The 15,541-nt window shown below is 33.0% G+C and overlaps 2 protein-coding genes across 2 annotated transcripts; both read right to left on the bottom strand.

Moving 5' to 3' along the window:
- Positions 1–6,226: 6,226 nt before the first annotated feature.
- On the bottom strand, positions 6,227–9,096 carry LOC123882885 (vicilin-like). The gene is made up of 6 exons (XM_045931531.1): positions 8,776–9,096; positions 7,578–7,753; positions 7,375–7,455; positions 6,955–7,281; positions 6,539–6,848; positions 6,227–6,410 (listed from the first exon to the last, which is right to left on the bottom strand). The coding sequence occupies exons 1-6, from the start codon at positions 9,077–9,079 to the stop codon at positions 6,229–6,231; spliced, it is 1,380 nt and encodes a 459-aa protein (XP_045787487.1). The 5' UTR covers positions 9,080–9,096; the 3' UTR covers positions 6,227–6,228.
- Positions 9,097–10,950: 1,854 nt separating this feature from the next.
- Positions 10,951–14,773, bottom strand: LOC123882883 (perakine reductase-like). The gene is made up of 7 exons (XM_045931530.1): positions 14,662–14,773; positions 14,406–14,576; positions 13,605–13,808; positions 12,912–13,084; positions 12,312–12,408; positions 12,074–12,227; positions 10,951–11,361 (listed from the first exon to the last, which is right to left on the bottom strand). Exons 1-7 carry the CDS (start codon positions 14,704–14,706, stop codon positions 11,183–11,185), a joined length of 1,023 nt encoding a protein of 340 aa, XP_045787486.1. The 5' UTR covers positions 14,707–14,773; the 3' UTR covers positions 10,951–11,182.
- Between the last annotated feature and the right edge of the window lie 768 nt (positions 14,774–15,541).

Genomic DNA, 15,541 nt, shown 5'->3' with positions numbered 1-15,541 from the left:
ATTCTACCATTTTCCCAAATCTCTTCCCGTGACCAAGAGATTTAATCAATAAGAGTTTCCCAAGGTGATAAAATGATTCACCAACCCTAGAGTCTTCCCAAGATGTTACTCTTATAATCCTAATCTATTTGTTGGCCTTAGAAACCCTAAAAACCTCTTACAAATATCAGAAAACGTGTTATATTTATAAACCTGCGCAAATTTTCGCATGAGGCACGAAAACAGAATCTTGCACCTTTTCCTGCTGAAATTTTCGCCTGAGGCACGGGTTTTTCGGCTGCGGCACGAAAAACAGCAGATTTGAGTTTTTCCACGTTTTCAAGGCAATTCCCAACATAAAGCATAAACAGTACTTGCATATCAAGATCTAGAAAATCATTAAATTATTTTAACGATATTGAGAGTAAATTGTATGAGGATATTGAGGGTAAAGCTCTTGATATCATTCGGGAGACAGGGTTAAGATTGGGCACCTTGTTTTGAATATTAGGAAGACTGACATCTTTTGCCTATATGTTTTGGAAATAAGCTTTGTGATGGATTGTTTCCTCCGTACATTGGGAGACCGAGGGTGGGGGTGACCTTGCTTGCGGGGGCTGTTAGTTGAGATAGAGACTTTATCGTAGGGGCCGGGTGGCTATGAAGAGAGCTCGTCAAAGTTGTTGAGCTAATGCATCTTCTTCCTCAATAATTAAAGGCTCCCCCAAACTGAGCTCCTTTTACTTCGATCATGCATGGGTATTGCCAAAAAAAAATTCCTGTCTAGGACGTGTCAACCGATTTACATTGAGTTGAAGACATTGTGGTTGGTGAAGGTCCTTTCTTTGAAAACTTTCAATGGAGGTTAGCTTCCCTACCTATTAAGGTTGTAGGACCGAGTTTGTACTCTGCAGTAAATGCTGCCTCATATGCTTTTATGGCTTCAAAAACATAATTTTGGGTGTTACAAGATCATATATTGAGTGGGGTATGTGGTATCGACTCTGATTTTGTCAGTGCTTTTGATAATCTTCGTGAAATGATTCATAGTTTTGACTTGAGCAGTTTTACTATGAAGGACATTGTCCCCTTAAAGCCAAAAATGTTTTGGCGCGTGTTTTTTTTGGTAAATTTCCAAGCTTGGGATTTGGTTGTTTTCAAAATTTTAAGTTTAATATAACCATAAGATAGAAAGCAGTTTTTGGGTGTTTGGAAGAAGCACATGTTCAGGTTTTTCTTCCTGCTACTCCTATTGATGAATTAGGCCATCATATGTCACCAGTTGAGTATCGTACGATACTTAAGTATTGCCTCATGATTCATTTATTTCTCATTGATGACGTTTTCCATGTTTGCTGGAAGGCATGATTGGATAACTTTTGGTAGCACGCAGTACATTGTAGAGAGCTTTCAAGCTTAAAATGCAGGCACGACTGTATCGGAGTGTCCTTTTTGATATTTTTAGGCATACAGGAATATTTGTGAAAAAAGATGCGCTTGTGAATTTTTTGACCGACCCACACGAAGACCGGTCGACTCTTAGACCAACGAATGTTATGAAATATGGGTGGGTAGGCGAAAAGCATGAATGCGTGGATTTGACTGGGGTTTCACCACTTGTTGGATTGAGGGGCGAAACGTTTACTGTGGGTCAGGCCACCCTCAAAGTTGCTTTATGTAAAGTAGCCAAACATGAGAAAGCATATGTTCTAACAATCAACATGCTTTCATACCATTAACATTTGACATTTTTGGCTTCGTAGCACCAGAGGTTGTGAGTCTTCTGCAAAGAGTTCAAATGGTTATGAATAACAATGTTGTGTTCCCTAGAACTATGAATGTTGTTTTTAAGAGAATTGATTTTTGTCATTCAAAAAGCGTTAGCGGCGCAGCTTATTGCTCGTTTTTCTTTCATTCATATGTAATTATCATATATTTATTAAATTAGTATACGTTATCAAACATGTCTGGGCTAATTTAGGACATGAATAACATAGATAGGGTGAATTCTTTTACTCCTCATGTATCCAAGAACAAGAGTGCAAATACTAATTACTCCTTTCGTCCCTTAAAATAAGTCCCTATTGAAATTTTTCACGCATATTAAGAAATGTTGATAGTGTAATAAATGTGGACTTTTTGGTATTACAATTAATAAATTGTCCTTTGTGAAAAGATGTATTTGTAGTTAACTTTTCGTATTCCAATATAAAGTAGGGTTATGTTTGAAAAAGTAATAAGGGTTAAATATGTTTTTGGTCCCTATAGTTTTCCAGAATTTTCATTTTAGTCCCTGAAGTTTTTTTCATCAATGTTTTTAGTCCCTACTTTTCATTCAACTCGTGTATACTTTCACGTTTTTGAATGATTTTTTGTATTCATGTTTATATTATTGTAAGAACAACTCCGGTAAAAATTTAGAATTTTTTAACATAAAATGAATTATTTGTGAATTTTTATGTGCAAAAAACTAAAAAATTCACATTTGTTTAATCTTTTGTTAAACATCACCGCAGAAAAAAAATTTAAAATTTCAGATGGTATGCACGAGTTGAATGAAAAGTAGGGACTAAAAACATTGACGGAAAAAACTTCAGGACTAAAAAGTGTCAAAAAAAATCTTCAAGGACTAAAATGAAAATTCTGAAAAACTATAGGGACAAAAAATATATTTAACCCAAGTAATAATAAATGTGTCTAGGGAATTGAAAAGAGAGGCTTATATTTAGGTACAAATTTTATCTTTAAAATGGTACTTATAATTAGGGACGGAGGGAGTATAACACTCGATCGGAGGAAGAATATACATTGCACTCTCTTTAGCGAGAAATACTTTGGAATTTTTTTTCTTTCTATAACAAACATTCTTTAAATTTATTCTTTATTAAATACAAAATTTCATTTGTACCCATATTAAATAAAATTAGATAATTCATTCCAGTCTATTAATTAGAGAGACTTATTTCTCATACCAGTCCAAAGTTAATTTTGGAATAAAACATAAAATGTACCGGTACATATTCACATAATATGCGTACCGAATAATTCACCATAATTGAAAAGTAAAATGTATTAGTACATTAAGTCTTTAAGTTAATAGTTAAAAGGATATTTTGTCCCCGTAAATTATACTTTATACTATTTAAATATAATTTATAGGGGTTTTCTAACTTAGACCCTAGTTAGGTCTAAGTTAGCAAGGTGCACCTTTTCAATTGGACCAAAATACCCATTCTTTTTAATTAATTAACCAAAATACCCATGAATAGACGCGGATCAAGTGTCGCGCGCGTACTGAAGGACCATGGTTACAGACCGTTGATTTCCATCAGACAGCCAAGATCTGATCTCATCAAGACTGTTTGATCAATCCGACAGCCCAGATCATCCTGATCCATCAGATTCCAGCGCGTGCGCCACACTGGATTACACCCTGGAGAGAGAAAAATTTGCTTTTTAAAAGTAGGACACGTGTCACACAATGGTTGGCTGGATGTGATTTTTGTTCATTTAATACTTTGAACTCAATTATTTCTTGTAATTTAATTTTTTATTTTTTTATTTTTATACCAAAATTCATAATTTTTTTTTCTACAAATAGAGACTTGGTTCGTTTGATTTGGACACCGAAAAAAAATGCAATTTTTCACTACCTTAATCTCATTTTTTGTCTACTAAATACGTTACTTGTGTGTTGTAATTTAACACGCACCACTCAACCAACTCACTGAAACCATTATACCAGGAAAATAGTAGATAATATTCTGGAACTTTTGGTATATTTTATGAAATTTTTGGAGACCTGAAACTATTTTTAGTTAATTAAATGAGATAAAACGGTAATTAAAAACTAATGTTTGCTTCTGAAATCATTTTACTGGTAGAATGGTTGCACATAGTTGTATTCTGAAACCATTTTACTGGTAGAATGGTTTCAATGAGTAATTTATTAATTGTGTTTGCTTCTGAAACCATTTATCTAGTACAATGGTTTCAGAGAGTTGTAATCTGAAACCATTTTGCTGGTAGAATGGTTTCAGTAAGTTGATTATTAGTTATTTGCTTCTGAAACCATTTAGCTTGTAGAATGGTTGCACATAGTTGTACTCTGAAACTATTTTACTGGTAGAATGGTTTCAGTGAGTAATTTATTAATTGTGTTTGCTTCTGAAACCATTTTGCTGGTAGAATGGTTTCAGTAAGTTGATTCTTAGTTATTTGCTTCTGAAACCATTTAGCTGGTAGAATGGTTTCAGAGATTTGTACTCTGAAACCATTTTCCTGGTAGAATGGTTTCAGTGAGTTGATGTAAGGTAGTGAAAAATGAGATTAAAGTAGTGAAAAATTGGGTTTTTTTTTCTGTGTCCAAATCAAACGAACCAAGTCTCTATTTGTAGAGAAAAAAAAATTATGAATTTTGGTATAAAAATAAAAAATAAAAAATTAATTTACAACGAAATAATTGCGTTCAAAGTATTAAATGGAAAAAAATCACGCCCAGCCAATCAGACAGCGACACGTGTCCTGCTTTTAAAAAGTAGATTCTTCTCTCTCCAGGGTGTAATCCAGTGTGGTGCATGCGCTGGAATCTGATGGATTCGGATGATCTGGGCTGTCTGATTGATCAGACAGTCTTGATGAGATCAGAGCTTGGCTGTCTGATGGAAATCAACGGCCTGTAACCATGGTCCTGCGGTACGCGCGCGACACTGGATCCGCGTCCATTGATGGTAATTTGGTTAATTAATTAAAAAGAATGGGTATTTTGGTCCAACTGAAAAGGTGCACCTTGCTAACTTAGACCCAACTGGGTCTAAGTTAGCAGCCCCCTAATTTATATATATATATATATATATATATATATATATATATATATATATATAGAAGTAAATTAACATTGACACATCAACATTTTTATTAGCCACGTCAGCGGTTTAAACGGAGTTAAGTTTAACAGAAAAAACTAACTTATCCTTACGTCAGAAACGTAACAGGTCAATTTGAAACATTCAAGAGACCAAATTTAACTAAAATAAATGTAAGTGATCAAATGTGTAGTTAAGCCTAGAATAAACACGGTGGACGAGGTTTTTTTTGCTAGTAGCCATTGCCAAGAGAGATCCGTTTAATTTTCTCTACCGAGTATCGCTTCTGGGACATCATGAGTTTTTTGAGAGAAAATTGAGTCATTTCTTGATCTCCAAATGACCGTTTGCCAAAGCATTTCTATCCCCTTGTGAGTCTACTCCGCCCTATAATTGTATATATTTTTATCTTTTTTCATTAATATATATGAACACTTGACATAGGATTAGGGCTTACTAGAAGGGTCAATATAGTTGGAATGGCTACTATTTTCTTTGATGTCATTATTCTCTTAGTTTACAAAAAAACAAAAAAAAAAAACTTTGAATTAGGGCTTATAGCAAACCATACACATAGCGTCACACAAACGCCGAAGCTACTAGCGTCTGCCGTATACCTGTGATTGTAGCTTCAACATAGCATCTACTTAGACGGACGCCAAATAGCGTCTACTGGACGCAACTGTCTAGCTTCAGGCGTTTAAGTGTCCACCATGACCTGGACGCTAAGCAGACGCTAAATACCTTGTAGCGTCCGTTTTTTGCCATTTAGCGTCTAATTTTGGCCGACGCTCCAGAACAGTTTTGTTGTAGTGTGAACACTTGACATAGGATTAGGGCTTACTAGAAGGGTCAATATAGTTGGAATGCCTACTATTTTTTTTGATGTCATTATTCTCTTAATTTACAAAAAAACAAAAAAAAAAAAAAACTTGAATTTTGTTTTGGTCAGAAATTAAATTGGGACGTTAAGGAGGGTCAACATAGTTGGAATGCCTACTATTTTCATTATTTTCGTAAAGTCTCAAATATTATTTACAATGGAAGTAAATTTATAATCACAATAACTAAAATATAAGCTTATTAATTGAGTCAAAAAATTAGTTTAACGACATGCATCAACATTTATGCTTGTTTTAAGTTAGTCGTACTTTTTTAGTATAAAACGAAATCGTCGTTTATATTTATACTCGAAGAGTTTCAAATAAAACAATGAGGAGAATCAAAAACTTATTCTCAATTGATTTATTTATTCATGGTAGAAAAGTAGAACTCTAGTTATTGCTACAAGAAAAGCCGTTTTATTTTTTTTGCTCACTATGAGCTAGTAGTATAGCTCTTTATAGCATACATTCATATTATTTGATCACTCATTGAAAACTCCCTAAATTGAAGATACATGACCCCTTTTCCTCTGGCTTTCTTCCTCTCTTTGTTGAGGCTGGGCATTTGCAAAGTAAGATTGCTTTTGATTCTTTAATAGTCTATCAACTTGTTGAGCAGATCCAGGGAATGCAAGCTCTTTTACTGGTCTATGTATCTGGCTTATCACATTGTCCTCCTCACCTACAAATTTTCAATCACAACCAAAAAACTTAATTAGCTTTATCTCATTCAATAAAGTAGAAGAAAATATTGTAATCAATGTTAAAATATCATGAAAAATATAAATAATATAATTGAATATTGTATACCTGCGAGGAAGTTTCTCTGATTGTTCTCAGCATTGATACCAAATCCAACTAAATAGAGATTTGAAGAAGCACTCACAGCAACTGGATGACCTGATGGAATCACAAAGACATCACCTGGAGACAATCTAGCTCTGTACCTTTGCACTTGTCTGCTTCTGTCTTGTTCTTCTTCTTCCTCTTCCTCGTCTTCTTCTCTTTGCTCCTGTTGATTCTCATTTCTTTGGCCCACAAGTTCAAATTCTCCTTTTCCTTCAACAGCTGCTACAATAAGTGTGGCCCTTGAATTGTAGTGTGGCAACAAAAGAGATCCCTAGAATTAAATTTTAAAAAAAGAATGATTAATTTTTTTAGCTATATGTTCTCTAATTAAAGCATGTTATTGTATATACATATATTATAAATTATTTTTGTTATACCTCTTTAATCTCCACTGCATTGACAAGTATACCTAAGTCTTGTAGTTGTGGATTTTTCTCTGGGGTGATTTCAAGGAAGTTGCCAAACTTGTTGGAATAAATAGGGTCGCGGTTTCCCAAGTTGAATGGTTCAGATTCAGAAGATGCACTTTTTTTGGAGCTAGACTTAGCATTTTTGCTCAATTCCTCAATTTGTTCCCTTGATACTTTGACTATTACATTTTCTTCCGAGCTTTGATGTCTCCTCCTATCCCTAAGGTCTCTTCTGTGTTGTGGCTCTTTCTCTCGCTCTTCTATAAGGACCCTCTCTATCTCCTCATAATCAGCCTATATTTATAATTAATAATATATACAAGTACATATTAAATATCTACATAAATTAAACAAAATGAATAAATAAATGGTGTGTTGTATGCTTACATTGAAGGAGGCCTCTAGAATGTTCTTGCTGAACCCAGATAAGAAGGATTGTTGGTTTTCACTTCCGGAAAGTAAGAAAGACTGTTAAAAAGATCAAGAACAATGGTAAGAGAAGAAAAAAATTACACTTCAAATTTTTATAATACGGTAAAATGTGGGGTTGAAAACCAAGAGTGATGAAGTAAAATTAATTCCTATATTACCTGAAATTGACCGGGTTTGTTTAGTGGGATAACGAGATCTAATACTCTAAGATCTTGCTTGTCGTCTTGGTTTGCCAAATACGCAATGGTGCCAGCAGGAAGTTTAATGGTATCACCGCGCTCAAGGTTAAAGGAGTTTCTATCATTGGAGTTCAAGACGGTTAGAATGGCTCTTCCTGCAAATTCCAATTAACATTAAATTTTAATATCAAGGTATGAAATGTTTGTTCTTCGCAAAATTTCTTTATGTATATAAAATCTTATATCTTATTCAATAGAGTATGATATTTAAACGGCTTAATTGCATTTTTATTCCTCCTATTTTATCAAAGTCACAAAAATAGTCCCTTTATATTAAAATCGAATTTTTTGGTCCTCTATTTTCATATTTGTTGCAATATAAAAGTCGTCTTTTAAGGCAAAAAAAGAAGAAGAAAAAAATGTGTTAGAACCAAAATTCATTTTTATTTCCATTAAAAGTCATCTTTATTGCCATTAAAATTCATTTTTATCACATTTGAACCTAAAATTCATTTTTATTGCCATTAAAAGTTGTCTTTTAAGGCGAAAAAGAAGAAGAAAAAAAAGAGGGATGCTATATGGCACGACACCCTCCAAGCACGAAATTGCACGACCCGCACAAACTCTATGCAATATACTCATTTGATAAGCTCAATGCTGGTTTATCTGATTAAAACTAAATAACAAACTAAACATTGTTAATATACCACCGTCATCGTCATTAGATACAGTCCAAATCAATGTTTCTAGTATGGAGCAGAGGTCAAATACCAAACTCTTTAACCGCAAGAAGCTACACGTATCAAAGCATCACTTACTAGGAAAATAAATCATGAGCTAGCTAGGATTAATATGTAGTGTAGAACCATTAGAAAAATAATCATTTTAATTCAAATCAAATAAAAGAAACAAATAGAATAGTATAGAAAACACTCATCGTGCAATTTGGACGACAGATCTTGTCGTGCACTTTATCTTTTCCCGAAAAAAAATGTGTTAAAACCAAAATTGCAACAAATATGAAAATATGGGATCAAAAAGTTCGATTATAGGATGACTATTTTCGTAAGTTTGATAGAATAGCGGGACAAAAAATGCAATTAAGTCTATTTAAACCTTACATAATAATTTTACTGCATAATATAAAATAAACTACTTTTGATAAATATTTAATTACCACTTAGAACTGCAAGGATAAAGTCAGCATCATTATGTTGTGGAAGAAAGAGTGTGTGAGGTTTAGAATTATATTCTAAAAGACGATAGTTTTGAAGATTCTCAAATATCTCAGAACGTTTGTCGAACCTTTGAAGGAGACGGATATGACCGTTTTCGTTTTCGAAAAGAGTTTGAAAACGGTTATACTTAAACAAAAAAGGGTTAGGGTTTTCTTGATCATGTCTAGAAGAGACAGAGAGTGAGGAAGCTAGGGAAATAATTCCCAACAGCATCAAAAGTTGAAATGGAGCTTTGATTGCCATGTTGATTTTGAATTAATGTCACTTATAGCTTGGATAATGAGATGATGAAGTACACTGAGATATCCAAAGGTATTTATAGCTATAGAAATGAAAGATATATGATTGTGATGCATGAACATTTGGCCATGGTGTTGCATGCATGTTGACGAGTGTTGAAATGAACAAAATTGAGTTGGCAAAATGAAAACAACAGTGTGGTAGTGAATTTGGGTGGTGGAGTTTTGTTTGAATTTGATGAATTTGGACATTCTTTTGGTTAAGGTGATGCTTTATATTTGTCTTCATCACTGACCAATGGTTAAGAGCCTCAGCATGCAGTCTGTAAAAATAGAGGTATACATTAATTGAAGATCATTTTTATCTTTTCATAGATAATAAATTTAAGGAAAATGCTTATATAAAAAAAAATTAAGGAAAATGCTAATCTCCGGCGTCAGTTAAACTTATTAATAAGCAAATTTTATTTTGTAATTTATCTATTTAGTATTTTAAAAATATAAAGTCATATTTTTAATATTAATTTTGTGTTTAATTTTTTTTTTGTATGCTTAACAAATGTTTCGGGACACTGTTTAGTAAGACCCATAATTTAATACAATTTTTCTTTGTGCCAAATAAATTTTTTTTGTTGCCAAATACCCTAGTGGCTCCAAATTCTACTTTTAAGGTGTATAAGTGAAGCAACCAGAGTTCGAATAATCCTTTATAAAATGTAATGTCACTTAAGTAAGCTCATGAGAATAAATGAATAAATAATAAATGGTTAGATATACATTGAAAGAATCAAAATTTAGACTTTACAATACAACTTTCAGAAAAGAAAAAAAAAATCTAAATTAGCTTGTACAGTTAATTAGCGCTCACTGAGCACCGACGCATGGGTATTCCATTTTGGACAGAGTACCGGTACCGGGTACCGGTACGCGTATGGTACTCCCTCGGTACGCACCGACGCCGTACCTAGTATTTAATTCTATGACTGTTGTGTTTGTGATTGATTGTGGATTTGAATATTTGGTTGGTTTTTGATAAAATGAATATTTGGTGTGGTTTAAAAGAGAAAATTGATTTTGATTTAATCTTGTGGAAGTAGCGATGATTTTAAAAGAAAGTTTGTATATTAAGTGCCAAATAAGACGATTGAATAGTTGTGTATATTAAAGTGTGTATATGAAGCATAGCATGGCATATAGTTGATTCATAGGTGCCAAATGGGGCGATTTGTTATTATGTACCAAATGGGGCGAATACGCTACTTGAGGCGTTAAATTCCAAGTGCCAAATGGTGCGATTTGTTATTATGTGCCAAATGGGGCGAATATGCTACTTGGAGCGTTAAATTCCAAGTGCCAAATGGGGCGATTTGTTATTATGTGCCAAATGGGGCGAATACGCTACTTGGGACGTTAAATTCCAAGTGTCAAATGGGGCGATATCCGGATCATGGTCTAGTTGCATTTCATGCATTATTAGTTTGTATAAATTGTTATTAAAAAGAGTTTCTTGCATCGATTTTATTCTATTACTTTTTATGGCCGAGTTTTTATTTTTAGTTTATAACATTTACCTTCCGTTCGACATGATTCAATTTGGACAAGAAAATTGACCCTTACATTAAATATGGTTGTAGGTACCAAAGGTGAAATATGAAGTGATGTGTTGCTTGTACGTGCGCGGGGCTAAACAAACCTGAGTTTTATAAATTTGTAATTTAAATGAAATATTCTTTTTATTGTATAAAAATTATTTATAAACTTAAGTAATTATTATTCTTTAGAAAAAAAAAATAGTCACACCTTTTTAAAGAAACGAAGTTTTTTTTTATGAGTAAATTCTTTATTAAAAATCCGCATTTTTTTAAAGAAACAAAGTTTTTTTATGAGTAAATTGTTTATTAAAAATATGGGTTGTTACAATGACCATGGCACCATGATTTCATTGGCAATTTGGCTCCATGAGTTCATTTCATTGACAATGATTTCCTATATTCATTGGAAAACTGTCAACTACATAAGTTTAGATCATGTAGTGAGAAAACCTAGATAAAGATATATCTTATTTAATTTCTGAATTGTATAACTTGTATTAGTACTATTAATTAAGCTATGCTTTTGATGGAGTATTAGCAAACTTCCATGAGCACTTAACATAAATATCAGTAATCCGATCGCCTGCCACCTCAGATATTGGGATTGAATCTGTAATCTCCCTCAAATCATCTTTGCTAAGCTTCACTTCAAATGAATCCACATTACAATCTACATTCTTTGTTTTGGTTGTTCCTACAATGCATATGAAAGATTCTATATATGTTATTTGCTAGCAATGGAAAAGAAGATATAATTAAGGTGAATTTTTCGGTTCACATATTATTTGGATATGTATTGGACAATCGGTACGCGTACACCGCTGAGGTGGATGATTCTGATAGGTTCATAAATAGTGTTTATTAATTTATGGACTTATTAAAATTATTCACCTCAGCGGTGTAGCAGTACATATCCAAATAAGATGTGTACCGAAGTGTTCACCTATAATTAATGGTAAAAAAAAATGCACCGATTAGATTCTCTACTTTAGCAAACACACATTTATATGTATTAACTAATCTTAGTCATTGATTTGAAATCAATAAGCTCAGATTATACCTTCACCAAATTTATTTATTTCTTGGTTGGTAGAGGAAGTGACAAACATTACCTAAAATCAGAGACACAATTGGGAGATCCAAATTTTGAATCCCAATAAAGATATTCATTCTAACAATATCAGTTGTGTCAATTGAACTAGACCTTACACAGTTACTTTCAGCAAATTATATATAAATAATATACGTACATCTTTAATTTAAAATCAGACGGTCCAATTAATCATTGCATCACACATTTACCCTTCATGTATATTCAAATTACACTTAGGAGTTAGGAGTAAGATTCACACATATTTAATAAGGCAGGTTGCAAAATGGAAGAAGAAAGAAAGAAAAAAACTAACCAGGGATAGGTACCACATAGTCTCCTTGATGAAGAATCCATGCAAGAGCAAGTTGTGAAGTTGTACATTTATGCTTCTCTGCCAACTTTTCTATCCTAGAATATAAGATCTTGTTCTTGTCAAGATTCTCTCCTTGTAACCTTGGATGGGAAACCTAGTGAAAAGATATGTTGGTGAGTTATGAACAATGAGAAAAGTCAAGAAACTAACATCATAATCCAAAGGATTAAGTCCATACAAGAAAACTATTTGAAGGTATGCTTTCAGTGACAGCCTTGCCCGCAAAAAATCCACGGCCAAGAGGACTGTATGGTACTATTCCAATTCCAAGTTCCCTGAAATTATTGTTGCAAGAGTCATGAAGGATATATAATTAAGAAAAACTCATGTTTCATTTTGAAAAGAGACAAGGCTTGAAAATGTTTATAAATAGCGTGCGACATCTCTCATTTTACAAACACTAGTTTTATAAGAATAAGTTAGACACTTAGACTCAATATAAAAATCAAAGATTGTATAAAATAAAATAAAAAAAACTACTCTCTCTAGTCCTTTTTATAGGAGACATTTCACTTTTTAAAATTCATTGAATAAATTGTGTATGTGGTTTATAATTAGCCTATGATTGAAACCACGGTGGGACAAGGCCGCGTCTCCCAAACTCTAGAAAATGTGGCTTCTTGTTTTCACGTCAAATTGTCTAACAAACGCACAGTTTTGACAAATCGAAATGTATCCAAACATATGCTTAATCCTAATATTTCTCATACTAAATGCACCAATTTAATCTAGAAAAAGAAAATCATGCAGGTAGATGAAACAAATTCTGAAGAAGTACCTGCAAAGTGGAACAATATCTTGCTCAATTTCACGAGTCCAAAGGGACCATTCCATTTGAACAGCAGTAATAGGATGAACAGCATGTGCCCTCCTGATTGTGTCAGGACTAGCTTCAGATAATCCTATGTACTTTATCTTTCCCTCTTCAACCAACTTTTTAACCTCTCCCATCTATGATTCAAAGAAAATCAAATACAACAAGCAAATTCACAACACAATTATGGAAGTGGATTCAATGCGGTCAAACTGCACGCAGTTAGTGAATACGGACCATCTGATCTGGCATTGGACAGCTCAGATGTACGTAGTCGAATGTAGTGCAGTCAAAAAACATTGGCTGCAATCAAACCTGGTCCCGCAACTACACGTCAAGGTTATAAATAACGTTCTCCAATTGCAATCACTATGACACAATGATTTTTATAGTTGTCAAAATTGTAACGCAAACGCGATTGAGGGTGCATTGACCGCATTTGAATGTGATTCTTTATAATATCAAATATCGCAATGCGTCTACAACCATTACTAAATCAAGGTTTCAAATAAAGGTATGCAAGTGCAATCTAAACTATGACATAATGATTTTTATAGTTGTCAAAATTGTAATGCAAACCCAATTGAGGGTGCATCGACTGCATTTGAATGCGATTCTATATAATATCAAAGATCACAATGCGACTACAACAATTACCGTGTCCTCAATGGGTACTGTGGTGTCAACTCGGTGTTGATAATAGAGATCGATGTAATCTACCCCAAGGCGTTGGAGGCTAGCTTCACAACAAGATCGAACATATTGAGGTGTCCCATTTACTATGACATTATTTGGTTCCATTTTCACAATTCCAAACTTTGTGGCTATCTGAATTTGATCTCGTGGTAAGTCCTTGAGCGCCTGAGAATTCAAATATCATCACTCATCATGTTAGTTGAATATCAATTTAATCCTTAAAATAAAATATACTTTTTATTTTCATAAAATTGGTATATCGTTATTTAATTCTAAACAAATTTTCTATTCATTTCAACAAACCAAAAAATACAATAAAATTTCAAAATTAGATATAGAAAATATAACATTTTTATGCATTCAATCATATCTCATCAAGATCTAAATAATAACATTGATTTGATAACTATCTAAAACAAAATTATTATTTTTTTCACAAAAATTGAATTTTGTGTAACATTGTTCGACTTCAAATTTAGACTTCAATATAATTTCGGTCCGTATACACAATATCTCCGTTTAAACATGTTAAATAAAAAATTAAGTAATTTAGTTCAAGTGGTTAAATGAACTTTCTTAAGACGAATCGTTCGGAATAGCTTGAGTTCGACTTCTGATCGAAACAATTCTTAGTCAAATTTTACTTACCTCATCACCAAACTCTAAATTTTCAGAGTCACTTTCCCCCAAAAATCTAAATGACAAAGAAAGAACAGATCTATTATCTATTATACTAGTTAAAATAGAAAGTTATGAGTGAACCTTTCCAACAATGATTTCATTGGCACCATGAAGTCCATAAACATCAGCTGTGTCAAAGAATGTGATTCCTTTGTTGAATGCATATTTGACTAAAGAGATGGCAACCTCTTCTGAAATAGAAGAGTAATACATTCCAGTGATGCCAGAGCAACCAAATCCCAACTTAGAAACCTACAACAACCATAGTATAACATAAATCAACAAATTATTAGTATTCAAAACATAAAGTATGAATGATGATTAAGGATATACTTGCCTCTAGGCCTTGGCTTCCAAGCTTCACTCGAGGAACATCTCCCATTTTTTTTGTTTCTTTACACTAATTCTCTCTCTCTCTCTCTCTCTCTCTCTCTCTCTAGCTATGAGAGTCTTTGATCCTCTTCAAATGGTGTAGATCATAAGAATCACATGCTTGTTCCCACTAACAATTTTTTATTCATTGATCTTGATAAAGAATGACTATTTTATTTTGTATCGTGAGACTTATTTGACTTTGACCAAGATAACATATAGTGATATATTATAATTGAACTTCATAGCCAAATTAATTCCATAAATAATCATCACTGATCAAGAAATTACAAAATTAAACTAAACTCATTGTTATTATATTTTTTGAACTTTCTTTTGCAAGAAAAACTCAATAAATTCTCATTGTCCATATATTGGGTATAGTCAGGAAACGAAATTAGACGTGATTGATCACTTTTTATCCTTAATTATATAAGCTTATGACATTTCGTAAACATAAACCTAATTACCAAACCTAATTTTTTCCATCTCTTTTTTCGGCAGTCCACACCATGTCAATCAACCTTAATCTATGCGTATCATTAATGATCGAAAGAGATTTAAAATAATTACTATATATTTGTACCTTCTTTTTTAACAGTTTAGCTAATGGTGAACTTCGTTCGGTGGTTATCATTGATAGGGGGTGAGCAACTGAGCATCCTATTTACAGAACAACAATTATACTCATTACTCAAGCTTCTGCTGAAAATTCAGTTTTGAGTTTTTATTTCTGCAGGATGATTGGATCAGATGAATCTTCGACCAACCCTGGCAAAATTCCAGATGGCCTTGACCTTGCTCCAATTTAACATTCATTAATGGTCATGGATTTTTACTTTCCT

This window comes from Trifolium pratense, linkage group LG5, assembly GCF_020283565.1.
Source record: "Trifolium pratense cultivar HEN17-A07 linkage group LG5, ARS_RC_1.1, whole genome shotgun sequence".
Classification (NCBI taxonomy): domain Eukaryota; kingdom Viridiplantae; phylum Streptophyta; class Magnoliopsida; order Fabales; family Fabaceae; genus Trifolium; species Trifolium pratense.
This window is presented reverse-complemented; position numbering and strand designations above follow the sequence as displayed.

Coding starts and splice junctions, on each gene's coding strand:
- LOC123882885 (XM_045931531.1), bottom strand. CDS start 9,079: ATGGCAATCAAAGCTCCATTTCAACTTTTGATGCTGTTGGGAATTATT. Junction 7,282..7,374: donor TTCTAGAGGCCTCCTTCAAT/GTAAGCATACAA, acceptor TTATAAATATAG/GCTGATTATGAGGAGATAGA. Junction 6,411..6,538: donor TCAGAGAAACTTCCTCGCAG/GTATACAATATT, acceptor GAAAATTTGTAG/GTGAGGAGGACAATGTGATA.
- LOC123882883 (XM_045931530.1), bottom strand. CDS start 14,706: ATGGGAGATGTTCCTCGAGTGAAGCTTGGAAGCCAAGGCCTAGAG. Junction 14,577..14,661: donor TTGGAAGCCAAGGCCTAGAG/GCAAGTATATCC, acceptor TGGTTGTTGTAG/GTTTCTAAGTTGGGATTTGG. Junction 13,809..14,405: donor ATGAAATCATTGTTGGAAAG/GTTCACTCATAA, acceptor TTGAATTCTCAG/GCGCTCAAGGACTTACCACG.